The sequence below is a fragment of the Scyliorhinus torazame genome, unplaced genomic scaffold (assembly GCF_047496885.1).
Source record: "Scyliorhinus torazame isolate Kashiwa2021f unplaced genomic scaffold, sScyTor2.1 scaffold_1294, whole genome shotgun sequence".
In the NCBI taxonomy this organism is placed as follows: Eukaryota; Metazoa; Chordata; class Chondrichthyes; order Carcharhiniformes; family Scyliorhinidae; genus Scyliorhinus; species Scyliorhinus torazame.
The window spans coordinates 13,245-34,831 of NW_027309021.1; the positions used below are offsets into that span (position 1 = coordinate 13,245).

The 21,587-nt window shown below is 46.3% G+C and overlaps 1 protein-coding gene across 6 annotated transcripts in view; it reads left to right on the plus strand.

The window, feature by feature from the left end:
• The window catches only part of LOC140407184 (uncharacterized), a 37,625-nt gene that overhangs the window by 8,607 nt on the left and 7,431 nt on the right, over positions 1-21,587 (plus strand). The window contains exons 1-3 of one of the 6 annotated variants that reach the window (XR_011939509.1): positions 8,043-8,161; positions 15,956-15,996; positions 18,460-19,651. Coding sequence is in view for 2 of the 6 variants with exons in the window: in XM_072494858.1 (XP_072350959.1) it covers positions 15,991-15,996; positions 18,754-19,443 (696 nt within the window). In the remaining 4 variants the exon portion in view is untranslated. Of the gene's footprint in view, positions 1-1,681; positions 1,869-8,042; positions 8,162-15,955; positions 15,997-18,459; positions 19,652-21,587 lie in introns of those variants that run through there. The other 5 variants (XM_072494857.1, XR_011939510.1, XM_072494858.1 and 2 more) reach the window with 5 other exon arrangements.

Below are 21,587 nucleotides of genomic sequence, written 5' to 3' on the forward strand. Positions count from 1 at the left end.
ACCAGCCCTGAAGTTATGGCCCTCACCCACGAGAAAGCCGTTGAGCAATTAGTTGCGAATGTAAAAACGGCTCAGTTAGCAGCCGCTGTTAAACTGGGCACTAAAAGGAAACAGAGCAAGGCCTGTTTTGATAAGGCAGTACATGCAATGGAGTATAATATAGGACAACAAGTGATGTTGTCTGTGTATAACCCCAGCACATTTCTGTCTCCGAAATACTTGGGCCCGTACTCCATTACGGATAAAGTAAGCCCATCGGTATACAAAATCAAATACCCAAATGGTAAGACTGCGTGGTTTCACATAAACCAGTTAAAGCCTTATGGAGCACAGTCAAACCACACGCACCACGTCATGCTTGACGCAGCAGACCACACCCCGCCCACAGCCAATGTAACCAGACCAACCCCCTCCACGTCCATCCCAAACACGGACTCGCCCCCGACTCCACCCCCAAAATCTACACCCCACCCCGGAACGCCCACAGACTGCAGCAGCAGAGACAGCGACTGTGACTCTCACGATAGCCACAGCACGCCTCCCTACTATCCCCATACAACCGGACCCACACACAGTGACTCCGATTTCGACTCCCGTGATCCCTTCATGATCACTTTTCTAAACAAATACCACCACCGACCACCGAACCACACGGACGACACCGACTTTGTCCCCACACAACTCGACGAAACCCATTGGCACCGCGACAACTCCTACAGACTCGTCCGAAACGACGAAAGCAACCCCAACTCACACCACGCAGCCCTCTCAACATTAATTCACTCCAGAGTTTGGCACCCGGGAGAAGGGGACGACCTCGAATCGGACCCCCAATCCGCCAACCCCTTTGCGACCCTGTTTGCAACAGAGAACTGAGGTGTCCACATGATGATTTAAAGGAGACACTTGGGAAAAGTGTTGTCCTTCCTGATGGAACCTGCAGGATGTTTTATGTTGTTTGTATGTTTTGTTTAAGTGTTGTTCGTCCGACAGGAGAATGTTTCTCACCGTCACACACCCACATTCACCTGAAACCTTTTAGCTCTTTCCAACGGACACCCACCGCGGCCAGACGCTTGTTCAGCGGTATTAACTTGTCCACAGATACCTGGTCAACAGACCACACGCTTGTTCAGAGGAACTAGCTTTTCAGCTGGTACTGGTTCGAGTACCAGACGCCCAATCTGATTTGAGGGTAGAATCACAGCAGCAACCCCGCCATGATGACTACATTTCTGCCCGTTCTTGTCGGTTGCTCAGGCAGTGGAGAAACGGCGTGAGACCTGCCCTGCCTGGGGACCCCCCTGCTGGTCAAAAACGCTCGGGTAGGGGACATACGGTTTTGGTAGCCGTCCTACCCGGGGACTCCATCCAAATCTTACCCGTCGCGGCCCATACACACCTCATTCGACCTTTTCCTTTCAAAACAGTTTTATTTATTGAGGCGACCTTTGGGTTGCTGCCTCATGCTATTTACATCCAGGAACATTTGGATGATAAACTTAGCATTGGTCCACCATTGGGAAGTGCGCCGTGTCCTAACATTTGTTTTGAAAAAAAATGTGGGGGGGGTCACATATAGTGACCAATTATAAGGGTTTAATTGGCCCCAAGAAGGACAGACACACTAACATACCGGATATTATACCAAGGTAGTTACAGATGCTTGCTTGCTTTACAGAACTCCAGAAGCTCCAGGAGAAAAACAGAGAACACAAAGAAAGACAAAGAAAGAGAACAGCCATGAGGACTTCGTTCATCGTGCTCAACATATTTCTTATGGACACTTGGTTGCGCGGGAACAGGGACCCCGTTACTTCAAACCCCCCAGCCGTTAATGTTTCACTGCCCCGCAGTACCGAGGGCCCAGTCACCAGCCATGTGCATTATCCTGGTGTGCCAAGTTCATAACCTGGTACTCCCTGTCTTACGTAATTGAAGCACTGTTAGCGTTGGCAATACTCTGCTGTGCAGTGCAGACTATGCGACTCCGCAAAAGGAGAAAGAGAGAGAACCGCGCTCGAAAAACCGGTATATCGGATCCGATCTGGGGAAGTCGGCCCAGATCGATACCTGCGACCATTAGCAGCACATCAACACAGACATCTGGGGCGTCAATCTGCGTCAATCTGCGGCCGGGTCGGAGAATGGCCGTTGGCCGCCGTGAATCCCGCCCCCGCCGAAGTCTCCGGTACCGGAGATTGGGCGGGGGCGGTAATAGGGCCGCGCCGGTTGGCGGGATCCCCCGCTCAATTCTCCGGCCCGGATGGGCCGAAGTCCCGCCCAGAAATTGCCTGTCCCGCCGGCGTAAATTAGAGCTGGTATTTACCGGCGTGGGCGGGCTCCGGGGTCCTGGGGGGGGAGTGGGGCGATCTGACCCCGGGGGGTGCCCCCACAGTGGCCTGGCCCGCGATCGGGGCCCACCGATCCGCGGGCGGGCCTGTGCCGTGGGGGCACTCTTTCCCTTCCGCCACGGCCTCCACCATGGCGGAGGCGGAAGTGACTCTCCCCACTGCGCATGCGCGGGAAACTGTCAGCGGCCGCTGACGCTCCTACGCATGCGCCGGGAAACTGTCAGCGGCCACTGACGCTCCCGCGCATGCGCCGCATTTCCGCGCCAGCTGGCGGGGCAACAAACGCCATTTCCGCCAGCTGGCGGGGCGGAAATCCCTCCGGCGTCGGCCTAGCCCCTCAATGTTGGGGCTCGGCCCCCAAAGATGCAGAGCATTCCGCACCTGTGGGCCGGCGCGATGCCCGTCTGATTGGCGCCGTTTTTGGCGCCAGTCGGCGGACATCGTGCCGTTGGGGGAGAATTTCGCCCCTGCAGTTTAATCGGCTATCCCCGGGAACAATTGCAACATATTAGCAATTGAATGCCGGGCAGACCTCTCAGTGCCAGCAGTGGCCGAAACAAAGACAGGTGAATGACCACCCCCTGATCGAGGAATCGCCCCATTATTGGAGCGTATCGAACCCAGAGATTGGGAACAAGTCCAATCACTTGGGACTCAGGGTCAAGGGCCGCCCCAAGAAGCGGGAAGCCCCTGGACCCTATAAATTGAGGGGCCAAGTTCAGATCTCTCTCTCTCTCTCCCTTCTTCTCCTGCTCGCAACCTTCGCAAGAACATCGACCAGAAACTATAAGTTTGACTCCAGCGATCGCTACCCGATAGAGACTCCTAGCCATCGACCTGTATCAGCCTTTTGAATCCCGCAGGCCAGACCCAATCTGATAAACCATTTGTTTCCCTGACCTGGTGGGCCAGCCTGAAAAGTTAAGTATTGGCCAGTAGTGTTAGATAGTGATATAGAAAGTAGGATTATTGTGTAAGTATTTATTGCTATACATAATAAATGACCGTTGATTTCAATCTTACTAAGCGGTGTGCTGTCTTATTAATCATAACTCGAGCTTGAACCACGTGGCGGTATCAGAAAGATACCTGGCGACTCATGAGCAAAGGTGACATAATCAGAGCTAATAAAACTAAGGCTAATAAGAGCAGTAATTCTCAATCGGCCGACGACAGAATCGCGAAACGCGATTGGGCGGAGATTCTGCTTTGACGCCGAAACCGTGGCAGCGCCGGGTTCACGGCAAATTGTAATTCTCCTGTGGCTCGACAGTGGCATCAACGTGTTCCACTCTGCATGTACAGTAAACGCCGTTGGCATATCATTAGCGGGCCTGACCCGGTATTTCCGGGGCCTCTGCCATCCTCTGCCTCCACCGGGGAGAATCTCTGATGGCGAGGTTCACTTGCGCTTTCAAAAATTGTGAAACAGTCGCCGTGGCCGATGAGGGGGTGAGAGGGGATACAGAAAGTGTCCAGCATCATATGCTGACAGTTGTGTTGCTGGCCAGGGTGCTTCTGCCAGGATCCTGGATACGAGCGGGTGATGGCCAGGACTTGGGCTGTGGGGTCGGGGTGGATGGGCACAGAACACCATTTTCGCAGCCTCCAAGGCAACCATGCGGCTGCACATGTCGCTGACTGCCCACTGTAAGTCATATGGGTGCCCCACAGGCCACTGCCCTAGGTACCCTCTGATGTGTTGGGTGTTCTGTATCAGAAACAGGTCACCAACACTGGAAGTGGTGCAACTCAATTTTATTATAAGGTTAATTATATTAACATACTTGAACTGTGGGTAAATGCAATACCAGCTTTAACTGTTGACCCTTGCCTAGTCCTAACCGGGTGATGCACTCAGCACATGGTGAATGTCTGTGTTGCAGGCTGTGAGCTCTGTGCTCCGAGCTGGCTGCTACTAGAGTGAGCGGGAAATCTCCTGCCCCCTGTCTTTATAGTGCATGTGCTCTCACTGGTGATTGGCTGTGGTGTTGTGTATGCTGATTGGTCCCACCGCATGTCCATCAGTATGTGTGTGCACCATAAAATACTGGTGTATATTATGACACCCTCTGGGTCAGCTGACCCACCAATGGGATGGGTGCGCTCCAGTGCAACCAGTGCCATCTTGTTGGTTGAGATGAGTGTGTGTGGGGAGTGGAGTGCTAATATGTGGCTACAGTTTGTCAGCCTCTCCCGGCTCTGGCGAATCCGACACCATTTCTCATTGGAATCGACAACGGCCGGTGAATTGGTCCAGGTGCAGCATCAGTTTTGCTGTTCTAGAACTCCACGAATCATGCCTCAGCATCAACACTTACTCTCAGGAACGAAGAATCAGGCCGCATAACTATATAAGCTTTCATACATAGCTTTAATGTCTCTTGATAGATTTTATTCAGTCTGTTTTTTATTTGTCAACAATTTATTTTAACCCTTTGTTATTTTTCTCACCTGCTTGGTTTCCCCTTTCCTTTGCACTTGTGCAAGCATTTTCTTTTAGCTTAACATTGACACTTACCTTGTTTGTTTTCTGTGTTTGCTTAACTGCACAGTTGGTGTTCTTGGCTTTTCGGAGTGCGCATTGATTTTGTATTGGATCAAATACTCCTTTGAGTATTTTCCACTGTTGTCTGTGGATTAATCCATTAACATTTTAATCCACTTTACGAGGATCAATTTATTTCTCATCTTTTTGACGTTGGCTTGACTTTAATTTAATATCTTAAATTATTTCTCTTTCTCAAACCTAATATTAAATTCAGTCATATTATAGTTACTTTGCACAATATGGGCGAAATGCTCCGTAATCGGCACGATGTCCGCCGACCGGCGCCAAAAACGGTGCAAATCAGTCCGGTATCGCGCCGCCCCAAAGGTGCGGAATCCTCCGCATCTTGACCAGCCAAGCCCTAACCTTGAGGGGCTAGGCCCGCGCCGGACTGATTTCCGCCCCGCCAGCTGGCGGGAAAGGCCTTTGGTGCCCCGCCAGCTGGCGCGGAAATGGCATTGCCAGGCGGCGCATGCGCGGGAGCGTCAGCGGCCGCTCACGGCATCCCCGCGCATGCGCAGTGGAGGGAGTCTCTTCAGCCTCCACCATGGTGGAGACCGTGGCGGAACGCGGAAGGAAAAGAGTGCCCCCACAGCACAGGCCCGCCCGCGGATTGGTGGGCCCTGATCACGGGCCAGGCCACCATGGGGGCACCCCCCAGGGCCAGATCGCCCCGCGCCCCCCCCAGGAGCCCGGAGCCCGCATGCGCTACCTTGTCCCGCTGGTAAGAGAGGTGGTTTAATCCACGCCGGCGGGACAGGCATTCTAGCAGCGGGACTTCGCCCATTCGGGCCGGAGAATCGCCCGGGGGGTGGGGTGGGGGGGGGGGGGGGGGCGCCAACCGGCGCGGCGCGATTCCTGCCCCCGCCGAATCTCTGATGCCGGAGAATTCGGCAACCGGCGGGGGCGGGATTCACGCCAGCCCCCGGCGATTCTCCAACCCAGCGGGGGGTCAGAGATTCTCGCCCCAGGTCTTGTTCATTACTCATCACTAAATCAAACATGGTATTTTCCTTTGGCACTTCGAAAGCATGTTATTGTAGTAAAGTGTTCTAAATGCATTCATCAAATTAATTTGTGGATGTCACCAAATTTTTGTGACGAGTAGGATAGATAGTATTGAAATAGGCTGCAACAAATTTCAGGAGGTCATAATAAACTTACAGCATGGGCAAACAATTGGCAAATTAGTTCAACAATTATAAAGGTAGTACTTTTGATTGGAAGAATAGGAAGGTCACTTATTGCTTGAAAGGTGTAAGTCTGCATAGGTAGAGGAACAAAGGGAGCTTGGAGTATAAAGACATCACTCATTAAAGTTGTGTCACAAGTTAACAAGGCCAAGGAAAAATGGAAACCAAACATTAGGCTCTATTTCTGGAGGAATAGAATTGAACTGTAGGTAGATTATGCTCAACCTGTATCGAACCTTGATTGGACCTCACTTAGAGCATTACATGCAGTTTTGGTTGCCATATTATAAAAAGGAGACATAGGTGTCTCCCTCAATTGGAAAAAAATGAATTGGGTACTTTAAGTTAAAACAATAATTAATTTAAAAAAATAAAAAGGAGAAAGACCAACCGGAGAGGGTGCAGAGGAGATTTACAAGAATGACACAAATACACTTCACCTCCCCCCACCCCCCCCCCGACCTCCCGCCTTTGAAGAACTTGATGCAATTGCACATTATTTGCCCACTAAATGTGTTTCAGACAAAATAGCGCTCATATTTAACAGTGCCGACAATGCACTTAACCTAAAAGTGGGATGGGGAGGATGGCGGGATTCTCTGCTCCCGCCCGCTGCCGGAGAATCACCCCCAGGGTAATTGTTTCTATGGTGCAAATCAACCTCTCTGTCCCTAAAAGGAAAGTATTGAAACAATTGAATCTCATTGCTCTATGTATAAATTCTTTGCAAGGTTCTCAACAAAAGTTAATCATACAAATATATACACATAGATAGATATATTTTACTTTTACAGTCTGTTCCTTTCCTCACATTCACAATCCAACTTTTATATTCCTCTGTTTATTTCTCATTCAATACCTGAATTAATCCTTCTCCATCATTTTTGTTTCTGTCTCAATTCTTGTACACTGTTAGTGAAGGTGCTAACTTTATGTTTCCACTGTTCACTGAAGCCTTCGATGTCACATTGCTCTTGCTGCACAATTCCTTCAACTTAAATTTGAATGAATAATAGACGCCGCAAGATGCCTCGCTCCAACAAGATTTGGGGTAATATCTTTATCTCTTTTTATACTCTGACCTTAACTCTTATCTTCTTCTGTTTTTAACCTTCAATTTATTAGGTTTTCCACTGAGTGAAGTAAAAATGGTTTCATGTGCTATTTTTCTGGAGCTTCAACCGAAGTTAGTTTTCATAAACATTCTTTGCAAGAAATACCATGCAGGACAACATAATTTAAATTCACTTGTTTTCAAAACTATTTTACAAGTGGTTCCATCCTTAGCACGGGAGCAATCCAATGCAACAGTGTTTGGAAGTCTACCTTGCTTTATCCCCTTACTTCTAGTTCTTAATTTCTGACTAACATTGGCATTTTGTATCTTTTCCTCTCAGTCAAACCTTCTACATGTGTGGTCGGTGTTTGTTACTCTGGTAGTGTTATTGACCTCCTCTATCATATCCATCTTCAGAATTTCAGTCAGGCAGTGATCGTCAGACTGTACAAAGGATGGACTAGGCAATTGTTGAGAGTACAGCATGCATTTCTGAGCATTTCATCGTAGAAAGGATAAAAGAGCCATGGAACTGGTAGAGCAAAGAGTCACTGATTGATGATAGGTTAACATTATTAAGGAAGGTTGGAAACTTTTTTTTAGTGCAACAGAGTTCGCAAACATTTTGAGAGTTTAGCATGGAAAAGATCATCTCTGTCAATTTGAAAATCTGTTACAACAGGGAATAAAATAAAGAATATTATGAGCAGAATGAAGTGGCAAGATGACTTTTTTCCACGGAGGGGTTATTACCAAAAGTGATTATTGATACATAGGCTGAATTGCCACTCAGACAATTACCAAAAACAAATCAATGTAAAAAGGTATCAGGAAAGGCAATGGAGTGGGATTAAGTAGTCAGCTCCAATGGAATTACATACTAAATGGGCTGAATATCCTTCTTTCTATTTCAGGGAATACTTTGCTGCTCGGACTTGTTAAAGTCAAAAAGCTCTGATTTAGTGCAGGATTTTTCAGCCTCGTGACTGTTTAATGTCTTGGATTGGTAACTCCATTTTTTGCTTTCATATTTAGTGTGTACTCAGTTAGAAATAACATAACTCAAATTCAATCAACCTTCCCCAACAATGCACCTTAATTCCAAAATCAGAATATCCCATGGCAAGTCAGTGTTTCCCCTCATTCTTACAACAGGTATCTTATGGCATCTCTTAATGAGAGTTGTAATTTCACATAATTTACACAAATGTATGACTCTGCGCTGAACTCAGACACAAGTAAAGTCATAGAGGCCTTCAGCACAGAAAAGGTCCTTTGGCCCATCGAGTCTGCCAGTCAAAAATAACCCACAAACTACTCGAATCCCATTTCCCAGAACTTGGCCCATAGCCTTGGGATCGCAAGTAAATATTTAACTACCTCTTAAATGATATGCGTCCACCATCCTTTCAGGCAGCGTGTTCCAAACTTCCATCACCCTCTGGGTGAAATCTTTTTCTTCACACCCTCTCTAAACCTCCGCTCCTTACCTTAAATTTATGTCCCGTGGTCATTGATCCCTCCACCAAGGGGAAACGTTTCTTCCTGCCTACTCTATCTATGCCACTCATAATTTTATACATCCCAATTGTGTTTCCTCCTCTGTCTCCTCTGCTCCATGGAAAACAATACAAGTCTATCCAATCTCTCTTCACAGCTAAACTCTCCACCCCAGGCAACATCCTGGTAAATATTCTCTGCATCCTTTCCAGTGCTACCACATCCCTCCTATAATGTGGATTTCAGAACGGCACACAATACTTTAGCTGTGGCATAACCAGCATTTTATACAGTTCCAGCATAACCTTCCCGCTCTTGAATTTAATGCCTCAGCTAGTAAAGACAAGAGTACCATATACCTTCTTGAAAATTAAGACCATATACCTTCTTAACCATTATATCCACCTGCTCAGCTACCTTAAGAGACATGAGTACATGTATACCAAGGTCCCTCTGATCCTGCTTTCCAGAGTCCTGCCATTTATTATGTACTCCCTTGCCTTGTTTGTCCTGCCCAGGTGCATCACCTCACACTTAAAACATAGAACATAGAAAAATACAGCACAGAACAGGCCCTTCAGCCCACAATGTTGTGCCGAACCTTTCTCCTAGATTAATCATCGATTATCATAGAATTTACAGTGCAGATGTAGGCCATTCGGCCCATCGGGTCTGCACCAGCTCTTGGAAAGAGCACCCTACCCAAGGTCAACACCTCCACCCTATCCCCATAACCCAGTAACCCCACCCAACACTAAGGGCAATTTTGGACACTAAGGGCAATTTATCATGGCCAATCCACCTAACCTGTCACATTTTTGGACTGTGGGAGGAAACCGGAACACCTGGAGGAAACACACGCACACACGGGGAGGATGTGCAGACTCAGATGTCTAACCTTCTGGCCTTACAAGCCCTAACACTACATCGAGGTGAGGTGGCCTGCTGTGATTCCCGTCCTGCGTCCCCTTTCGCAGACTTCCTTAACATAGAACATAGAAAATACAGCACAGATCAGGCCCTTCGGCCCACGATGTTGTGCCGAACCTTTGTCCTAGATTAATCATAGATTATCATTGAATTTACAGTGCAGAAGGAGGCCATTCGGTCCTTTGAGTCTGCACCGGCTCCTGGAAAGAGCATCCTACCCAAACTCAACACCTCCACCCAACACCAAGGGCAATTTTGGACATTAAGGGCAATTTATCATTGGCCAATTCACCTAACCTGCACATCTTTGGACCGTGGGAGGAAACCGGAGCACCCGGAGGAAACCCACGCAGACACGGGGCGGACGCGCAGACTCCGCACAGACAGCGACCCAAGCCGGAATCGAACCTGGGACCCTGGAGCTGTGAAGCATTGTGCTATCCACAATGCTACCGTGCTGCCCTTAAGAACAAATAAATCTACACTATATCATTTTACCGTAATCCATGTACCTATCCAATAGCTGCTTGAAGGTCCCTAATGTTTCCGACTCAACTACTTCCACAGGCAGTGCATTCCATGCCCCCACTACTCTCTGGGTAAAGAACCCACCTCTGACTTATGGATTGAATTCCATTTGCCACTGATCAGCCCATCTGACCAGCCCGTCTATGTCCTGTAATCGAAGGCTATCCTCCTCGCTATTTATCGTCCCACCAATTTTCATTTGGGCAACATGATATGACAGTGGTTAGCATTGTTGTTTCACAGCACCAGGATCCCAGATTCGATTCCCAACTTGGGTCACTTTCTGTGCGGAGTCTGCATGTTCTCCCTGTGTTTGCATGGGTTTCCTCCGGGTGCTCCGGTTTCCTCCCACAAGTCCCGAAAGAAATGAAATGAAATAGAAATCGCTCATTGTAACTAGTTTCCAGGAGATACATTAGCTTTCTAACGGACTAGTACTCTCTTATAGCTTGCCTACAAGCAGGCACTCAGCACATGAAAAATTGTTGAAGTAAACCTGCTTCAATCCTCTCTACAATGTGTTTGGATTTTCTAATATGCTACTTGGTCAACAAATCCAATGAATAAGACAGCATGACAAGTGGCACTTAATAACTTTTCAGCAAAAGTTCAAAAATGGACTTTGATTTCATTTTCATAACTAATTCTACTCTGCGTCTAGCCTCTTACTCTTAATCAATTTGATTTGACTTTAATTTAAGACCATAAGACTTAGCAGTAGAATTAGGCCATTCGGCCCATCAAGTCTGCTCCACCATTAAATCACGGCTGATATATTTCTCATTCCGATTCTCCTGCCTTCTCCCCATAACCCCTGGTCCCCTTAATAATCAAGAACCTAGCCATCTCTATCTTGAAGACACTCAGTGACTTGGCCTCCACAGCATCTTTCGGCAAAGAGTTCCGCAGATTCACTAGGCTCCGCTGAAGAAATTCCTCCTCATCTCTGTTTTAAAGGATCGTGCCTTCAGTCTGAGGCTGTGATCTCGGGTTCTAGTTTCTCCTATGAGTGGGAACATTCTCTCCAGGTTCACTCTATCTAAACCTTTCAGTATTCTGTAAGTTGCGATGAGATCCCCCCTCGTCCTTCTAAACTGCATCCTCAACTGCTCCTCATATGACAAGTCCTTATTCCAGGGGATCATTCTTGAACCTCCTCTGGACCTTATCTAAACCAGCACATCCTTCCTTAGATACGGAGCCCAAACTGTTCACAAAAAAATATTCCAAATGTGATCTGATCAGAGCCTTTTCCAGCCTCAACAGTACATCCCTGCTCTTGTATTCTAGCTCTCTCGACATGAATGTTAAACATTGCATTTGCAATCCTAACTGCCAAATGAACCTGCATATTAACTTGAAGAGAATCCTGAACTAGGACTCCTTAGTCCCTTTGTGCTTCTGTTGAGAAGCCTTTTCCAATTTAGAAAATAGTCTTTGGCTCTGTTCTTCCTACCAAAGTGTATAACCTCACACTTTTTCACATTGTATTGCATCTGCCACTTATTTGCCTACTCTCCTAGCTGTTCAGTTCCTTCTGCAGCCTCCCTGCTTCCTCAACACAACCTGTCCTTCTACATTTCTTTGTATCATCTGCAAACATAGCAACAATGCCCGCAGTTCCTTCTTCCAGATCATAAATATATATCGTGAATAGCTGTGGCCCCTGCGGAAAATCACTAGTCACTGGCTGCCATCCGGAAAAGGACCCCTTTATCCCCATTCTCTGCCTTCTGCCAGTCAGCCAATCCTCTATCCATGCCACTACCTTGCCCCTAACACCATGGGTACTTATCTTATTTGGCAGCCTCCTGTATGGCACCTTGTCAAAGACCTTCTGGAAATCCAAATAGATCACATCCACTGGTTCTCCTTTGTCTAACTCCCTTATTAACTCAACAAAGAATTCTAACAAATTTGTCAGGCAAGACCTCCCCTTGATAACGCAGTGCTGACTCAGTCCTATTTTACCATGCACTTCTAAGTACGTCGCAATTTCATCCTTAATAATTGACTTTAAAATCTTACCAACAACCAAAGTCAGACTAACCGGCCTTTAATTTCCTGTCTCCTGCCTCCCTCCCTTCTTAAACAGGTATTTTCCCTCAGCCATTTTAAAATCCTCTGGAACCTTCTCTGCCTCCATTGATTCTTGGAAGATCACCATCAATGCCTCCCCAATCTCCTCAGATATCTCCTTCAGAGCCCTGGCATGTCGTCCATCTGATCCAGGTGATATATCCACCTTCAGACCTTTCAGTTTCCCCAGAAACTTCTCCCTCGTGATAGCCACTGCACTCATCTCTGCCCCCTGACTCTCTTAAAGCTGCACTGGTGTCTTCCATGGTGAAGACTGATGCAAAGTACCCATTTAGTTCCTCTGCCATTTCTTTGTTCCCTATTCTGCCCTTCTTCTGCACTGTACTGCATTGCACTGGTTCTATGGTTAGTACTTCTCCAGCCTCATTTTCCAGTGGTCCAATCTCCATTCTTACCTCTCTCTGACTTTTTATATACCAAAAAAACTTACTTTATATTAGTAATTGGCGTACACTCATATTTCATCTTCTACCCCCTTACTGCATTTTTAGTTCTACTCTGCTTGCTTTGAAAGGCTACCCAATTCTCTGACTTTCCACTAATCCTCACCATATTGTATGCTTTTTCTTTTGCTTTTATGCTGTCCTTGACTTCCCTCGTCAGGCATGGATGCCTTGTCCTCCCCTTAGCATGTTGCCTCCTCGTTGGGATGAATTTCTGTTGTGCCTCCCGAATAAACCCCCCAAAACCCTGCCCATTACTGTATCACTGTCATCCCTGCTAGGTTCCCCATCCAATCAGCTCCAGCCAGCTCCTCCCTCATGTCTTTGTAGTTACCTTTATTCGATTGTTATACCGTTACATCTAATTCCAGCTTCTCTCTCTCAAACTTCAGGGTGAATTCTATCATATTGTGGTCACTGCTCCCTAAGGGTTCCTTCGCCTTAAGTTCCCTAATAAAGTCTGCCTCATTATATATCACCAAATCCAGAATTGGCTGTTCCCTCGTAGGCTCTCACACAAGCTATTCCAAAAAAAACATCTTGTAGACATTCCACAAATTCCTTTTCTTGGAATCCACTACAAACCTGATTTTCCCAGGCCACCTGCATATTGAAGTCACCCAGAATTATTGTAATATTGCCTTTCATATATGCCTTTTCTATCTCCTGATTTATTTTCTGTCTCATAAGACATTCCCCTGACTACTGCTAGGGGAATGTACGGAACTCTCATCAGGGTATTTTTTCCTTTGAGATTCCTCAACTCTACCCACACAGATTCTACACTTTCTGACCCTTCTTGCTATTGATTAAAGATCAATTCTTGCTCACAATGCAACCCTGCCTTCCTCTGCCCATCTGCTTGACCTTTCAATAGGACACATATCCATGGATATTTAGATCCCAGCCCTGGTGCCCTTGCAGCCACGTCTCTGTGGTGCCCACATCATTGTACCCGCCAATTTCAATGTGCGCAACAAGTTCATTTACCTTGTTTTGCATACTGCGTACATTTACGTACAACACCCTCAGTCCTGTGTTGACCACCCCCTTCTCCTAGTTGTCGCCTTTTTTGCTGTTAAATTCCTGCTGCTTTCCATACTCTCTGTTCTATTACATATTCTGGAAACTTTACTAACCTCCCTCTGCCCCTTTAACTCGTTTAAAGTCCTCATCATTGACTTGCACTCTCACCTTGTCTTTTAACTTCGATTTTCTAATTTTCCATAAAACTGAAACTCCTCCTGCTTAAAGGCCCATCTAGAGCTCTAATTATGCGATTCGCCAGGACCCTGGCCGCAGCTAGATTCAGGTGACAACTGTCCCATTTGAACAGCTCCCTCCTTCCCCAGAACTGGTGCCATTGTCCCATCAATTCAAACCTATTTCTCCCACACCAACCTTTGAGCCAAGCATCTACCTTTTTAATCTTATTGACCCTGTGCCAATTAGCTTGTGGCTCAGGTAGTAATACAGAGATCATTACCTTTTTAATTGTGCTTTTTAATTTAGCCCCTAGCTGCTCATACTCCTTCAGGAACCTCTATCCTTGTTCTATGAGATATCATGAATCCGAGCGGCAGGCAGGCATCTGTTCCCATCCGAACTGGGAGCAAAAATTTCAAACCTGTTGGACAAGGACAAGGGCTGAGGCTCCTGCAACCCTACCTGCTGGATCCCTCCACGTGCCTCACTCGCAGCCTGTCCCTGACCACTAGCCAAATTCAAGGCAGTTAATCTAAGGGGTGTAACTGCCTCCTGAAACATAACGTCTCGGTAACTCTCCCCCTCATTGATGTGTCGCAGCATTCAAAGCTCAGACCCCAGCTCATCAACTCTGAGCTGAAGCAACCAACGCTTGCTACAGATGCTCACTCGGAACCACAATGGGGTTCACCAACTCCCACATCATGCAGGAATAACACATCACCGAGCTCTGCATCTCTATTTTATTTATTAGATTTTAATATGCTTCTTTAATTTGCATTTCCAGTTGGTTTTTAGTCTTCCTAACCTGTAAAATATTTCTCCTTTTTACCTCTAACTGAAAGTAAATTAGAATTGGTAATGCAGCCTGGCTTTGAAAGCAGACCAAGGCAGCCAGCAGCACTGTTCAATTTCCGTACCAGCATACCCGAACAGGCGCCGGAATGTGGCGACTAGGGGCTTTTCACAGTAACTTCATTTGAAGCCTACTTGTGACAATAAGCGATTTTCATTTAATTTCATTTCAAATTACCAGCCAATGGACTTACCACGTTCCTATGACGTTACTCTTTGCTTTTCCCCACCCTTTTTACGGTGCGCCCCTCCAACCCCCCACTGTTTTAACTCTCTGGGTCAACCTCTCTCTGCACTGTTTCTTGCTCTGAAGTTGCTCTCGCTTTTCCCATTGTTTTAACTCTCCGCACTGTTTCACGTTCTGAAGTTGCTCTCCCTTTTCCCGTTGTTTTAACTCTTCGCACTGTTTCTCACTCTGAAGCTGCTCTCCCTTTTCCCGTTGTTTTAATTCTCCAGGTCCGCCTCTTTCCGGGCTGTTTCTCGCACTAACTTCTTTAACTGCCAGGAGCAACTTATGTACTGCATAATGTGAACAAAACCAGTACAACATGGGTAAAGAATTAAATGACCACAGTATGGTGCATACATTCAGCTGTTTAAAAAAAATAATAGAACAAACGAGAAGTAGCATCTGATCGTTTATGTTTTATTGGGTTACGAGGGTTAGATTTTAACTCTGTGAAAATGTTCCTGGTCAGGCACCTTACTTCTCATGGACATTTGTCCTGGTACCTCTCTGAATCAAAGTTGAATCCGATGATAAACATTTTAATTGCTAACTGAGAGATTAATCTTTGTAAATATTTTGTTGGAGGTCCTCCTGGTTTACCGCTACCCTGCTGGTTGGTTTATCTGCCAAGCTTGCATCAGAGATACTAGAGAAATAAGATTGTTTAAAATTTTTATTATATGTGGCAGCTTTTCAAACCAAAAATGTTTCCACCTATTTGTACAATTCTTCCTTTCTCCTGACTGATGTGTCACACCAGCACCCAACTTTAGACCTGCAGTTAAAAAACTTTACAGGATTTTTTTGAATGAATAATAATTTATGTTTCCACTGTGATAGTTAATATGTAACAATTTATGAGCTTGGAAATAAATATCCACTAATAAAATAATTATTCAAAGGCAGGAAAATTAGAAATAATTTGCTTCATATTGGAGGCAATTCATATTTCCATAATTGAGACATCAATTTTAACAGCTGTTAACTATGTCCATATTTCTATTTGCAGTAGTCGTCTTAAAGTAACATCTTCCTTGAATTATAATGCAGGTAAGTTATGAGATTACTTAATACAATAACCAGATTTTGATTGTGCTCAACTGAGCAAAGCTGCCAGTGCCTAAAATATGAAAGTCACTCAGCCATACGTCTGGAGACTAATGACTCCATTAGTGTTTGTCCTTTACATGCAATGGGATTTTAAAATCAAGTAAGGATGAGAGCGGAGCCAATTTGTAATAATGGAGACAGTTGTAAGGAACGCACAAAATTAAAATGGAACAAAATGTAATGCAATTCCTTCAGCATTTGAAAAAGAGAAGATAGCTCACATATTGGAAAGAAGTCCAATGAAAGACATTAATCTAACATTATGCCATGTCCTTTCTCTTTCATATGCTGGTGGGCATGCTGCTCATTTCCTATCTCTCCAATCTTGAGACAGGCTGTCTGAGGGGAGCTACTTTCATGTTCCACACAACCTATTCCAAGTATGAACACACTGTGGGGAAAAAAGCACCAGGAATGGGGTTTTCAGGCCAAGTATAATGTCCAGGAGACAAATTACTTTTCTTAAAATATAACATTTAATGTTATGCAGCTACTTTAATCATTAGGCAATTCTACACATAGTGTAAGGATCCTTTTGTAACTCCTTGTCCAATCCTTGTGTCCTTTTTAAACCCTGTCTTGCTGGCTGCTGTTTGCTGGCTGATGTTGCTGGCTGCTGTTTCAACAACTACAGACTTTTGGTTATGAATTGACCCCCCCCCCCCCCCCCCCCCAGCTGCAAGCTGCTATTTGGGCTGACCCAGGCACCCCTTGATGCAATGTGCTCTGTTGCATAGCTCGTGAAGTCATTTGGATGGACTTAGCTAGCAGCCAATCCTCTCTCCTAAAATTCCCAGATGTCTCAGCGTGACTCAAAACCCTTTAAATGATACTAAAACACACAAATAAGATGAACTAAACTTCTAGCCATGCATTTTTCTTGACACAAACCTTTAGTGTGGTTGACTCCTAATTGCCCTCTGAAATGGCCTGGCAAGTCACACAGTGCAAGGGCAATTAAGGATGGGCAATAAATTCTCACCTTGTCTGTGACACCCACATCCCATGAGTGAATTTTTAAAAATCAATGACAACATTAGACCTCCAATAAATTGTATACAATTTGTATTATTTGCAAAGCAGCACAAACTTACATCTTAATTTTTTTGAGTGTACCATGCCCTAAAATGTCCTAAAGGAAATTCTGTTCCAATATATGAGGCTACATTCAAATACATAGTTTGTTTTCTACCTAACTGTTTGCTACAGAGAATGCATTTTGTTAATGCTGTAGTCTTAACTATCTATCACTCATTAACAAGTAATTACCAATACAATATTGTATCTTTTTAAATTTAAAATGGAGAACATTGTTTTTTTAAGTGTTTCATTGAAAAAATAAGTTCAAGCATGGTGTAAGCCTGTGAATAGATTTTAATTTCATTGATAGAAATGATGAGATGGTATAATAAATATAGGCCGGGATTCCCCACTCCCTGCCGCTAAGATTTGAATCCTGATGGAACAGGGAATCACAGAATCATAGAATTTACAGTGCAGAAGGAGGCCATTCGGCCCATCGTGTCTGCACCGGCCCTTGGAAAGAGCACCCGACTCAAGCCCACGCCTCTACCCTATCCCTGTAACCCAGTAACCCCACTTACACCTGTAGAATCCTGCGGCGGGCCAAAATCAGGATTCACGCTGGGCAACAAACGGATCATGAATCTCCATGCCCACCTGCTGACCATAGCACGCTTCCCAACAGTCCAGTCAGGCTTCCCGGCCCGAACCACGGGACCATGGAAATAGCTCATTTGAGCTCACATTCTGTTTTGCATGTCATTGGCAGGCAGGGCGTGCCATTAATCAGTTAGGTGGAATTCTCTGCCACCCCCCTCCCCTATCTGAGATAGCATAGTGGTTAGCACAATTGCTTCACAGCTCCAGGGTCCCAGGTCCGATTCCCGGCTTGGGTCACTCTCTGGGAGGACTCTGCACGTCCTCCCTGTGTGTGCGTGGGTTTCCTCCGGGTGCTCCGGTTTCCTCCCACAGTCCAAAGATGTGCAGGTTAGGTGGATTGGCCATGCTAAGTTGCCCTTAGTGTCCAAAATTGCCCTTAGTGTTGGGTGGGGTTACTGGGTTATGGGGATAGGGTGGAGGTGTGGGCTTGGGTCCAAGAGCCGGTGCAGACTCTATGGGCCGAATGGCCTCCTTCTGCACTGTAAATTCTATGATGATACTCCCGCTGGCTGTTTCTCTGACCGCATTTTTCATATGAGCCTGCCTCTTTGTTCCTGAGGAAAGAACAGGTATGGGGGCTGCCCCTTCACATTCTAGGGAGCACTCCAGAACAAAGAGGCAGACTCATAAAAATAATTGCCAAGAGAAACAGCTACTTCCCTGATTTAATGGATTCCTGAATATCTATAAAAATAAACAATCTGATTCATTGCTTTGAAGTTTCAGGGAACTGCCAATCACAATGCGTTTTGCAGGCAATGGAGTGTGAATTTCAATGTAAACAATTCAGTTCAAAGCATTCAGCCTCCTAATCATACATTGTGCCTCCAATACTTCAAAAGACAATGGAATTGACTGTGTTAAAACCACTTCAAGATTTCCACCACTTTAAAGGCACATCTTTCACCTTCATCTCACAGACCTTTAAACTTGATTTACTGACAGACGTCTTCAAGGTTTTAGAGGTACAAATGAGATATTTTTCACTTTATCAACTCCAATTCAATCTATAAGTTTGCAGATGATACAACTGTGGTGGGTCGTATCACAAACAAAGATGAATCAGACTACAGAAGGGAGATAGATCACTTGGTTGCATGGTGTACTGAAAACCACATCTCTCTAAATGCTGGAAAGACTAAGGAGCTGATCATCGACTTCAGGAAGCGTAGCACGACACACATCCCCATCTGCATCAATGGCTCAGAAGTAGAGATGGTCGATAGCTTTAAGTTCCTGGGGGTCACCACCACCAACAGTCTGTCCTGGTCCACTCACATTGGTGCAACAGTCAAGAAATCCCAACAACATCTCTACTTCCTACAGAAGCTAAAGAAATTTGGCATGTCTGCATCGACTCTCACAAACATCTACAGATGTGACAGAGAGAGCATCCTATCTGGCTGCATTACAGCTTGGTATGGCAACTGCTCGGCCCAAGATCGCAAGAAACTGAAGAGTGTGGTGAACACAGCCCAACACATTACACAAACTTACCATCCTCCCATTGATTCTGTATACACCTTCCGCTGCCTCAGGAAGGAAGGCAGAATTGTCAGAGACCCCTCACACCCAGACAGTGCCCTTTTCCAGACCCTTCCATCAGCCAGAAAATACAGAAGTCTGAAGACCCGCACATCCAGACATAGGAACAGCTTCTTCCCCACAGCTACCAGACTCCTCAACGACTCTCCCTTGGGCTGATCTGTTCCCTGGAAGAACACTATTCACGACGCCCTATGCCGCTCTTGTTTGGCCTTGTTTCGCACTGTAACTAATCACTATTTGTTGATACACCACTGTCAATGTACTTTGTCGATTATTCTTTTGTCTACTATGTACGTACTGTGTACGTTCCCTTGGCTGCAGAAAAATACTTTTCACTGTATTTCGGTACATGTGTCAATAAATATCAATCAATCAATCAGGTGACTTTATTTTTTACATGCCAACATTGTTTAAAGGTTTTAGGGGTGCAGTTGAGACCATTTTCATTTTATTATTAGCCATGTGTATTTTGAGATAATGCGTGACTGTCTGAATGGTTTTGGGAAACAGATGAACATATCTGTTTGGATAGTCAGAGGCTTTTTCCCAGGGTAGAGGGGTCAATTACTCGGGGGCGTAGGTTTAAGGTGTGAGGGGCAAGGTTTAGAGGAGATGTACGAGGCAAGTTTTTTACACAGAGGGTAGTGGGTGTCATAATATACACCAGCATATCATGGTGCAGACACACACACTGATGGACACACAGTGGGACCAATCAACATACACAACACTGCAGCCAATGACCAGTGAGAGCACACGCACTATAAAGACAGGGGGCATCAGAGTATCAGAGTTCCCGCTCTTTCGAGTAGCAGCTAGCTAGGAGGACAGAGCTCACAGCCTGCAACACAGACATTCACCATGTGATGAGTGCATCGACTGGTTAGGACCAGGCAAAGGTCTTTAGTTAAAGTTAGTATCGTATTAACCCACAGTCTGAGTATGTTTAAACAGTTGATGGTTTAATAAAATAGTGTTGCACTATTTCAAGTGTTGGTGACCTGTATGTGATCCAGAACACCCAACACATCATGATACCAGGGGTGGTGGGATACTAGCACTTCTTAGACCTACTTGCAAGTGATCTGCCTTCCGCCAGCATTCCGTCATCCTGCAACATGGACAACATCAGCCCGCCGCCGCCGCTTCGCATCACTGGCAGCCTCGGGGCCAACTGGAAGATTTTCAAACAGCGCTTCCAGCTCTTCCTCGAAGCCATGGACAGGGAGGACGCCTCGGATACCAGGAAGATTGCTCTCCTCCTATCCACGGCCGGGAACCATGCCATCCACATTTTCAATTCTCTCACCTTTGCGGATTATGAAGATAAAACAAAGTTCAAGACGGTCCTCCTCAAGTTTGACACTCACTGCAGCGTAGAGGTGAATGAAAGTTTTGAGTGCTACGTGTTCCAACAGCGTTTGCAGGTTAAGGGTGAACCTTTCCAATCCTTTCTAACGCACCTCCGCATCCTTGCGCAATCTTGCAGCTACGGGCCCACCTCCGACTCCATGATACGTGACAAGATCGTTTTCGGTGTTCAGTCGGACCCCCTACGTCAGCAGATCCTCAAAGTAAAGCAACTCACCCTAGCGACCGCCATCGAGACCTGGGTCTTACATGAAAACGCCATGAGTCGGTATTCCCATATCCAAGCGGCTGAAACGGCCGGCAAGGTCCCCACGAGGCGGAACGGGTCCAAGTGATTGAGCACCTCCAGGATGAGGGCGGCCATTTCGCGCACTTTTCGCGGACTCCCATGCTTGTACGCACCAAACAAGGGGACAGCGACGTTGAGGAAAGTAATGCGCAGGTGCGCACCACGTACGACCGCACCGCGCATGCACGGTGGCGCAGCGAACGTGCTGATGTCACGAAGTGCGGCAACTGTGGCTCCGCCCATTTAAAGCGGCAATGCCCCGTAACATCTCGACAATGCCTACGATGTGGAAGACTTGGCCACTATGCTGCCTGCTGTCGAGCAGCTCAGCCTTCCAATTCATATCGCTTCAGCCAGCCTCGCAGGAATGTTCGGGCAATTCAACCCACGGTCACCGAATCCGATGCAGACCTCCCACACAGCAGTGACACCGAGGACCCGAAGGCGCCTTTTTGAGTCGGTGTTGTGACAAAAAACAGGCTGTCCCCGAAGCAAAGACACCAGCCGCTGTCGGCATACAGTATCGATCCAGACGATGAGTGGTGTGCCACCCTGACGGTCAACCGGTCCCAAATACGATTCCGCCTGGACACTGGTGCCTCCGCCAATCTCATGGCGTGGTCTGCTTTCCAAAGCCTTC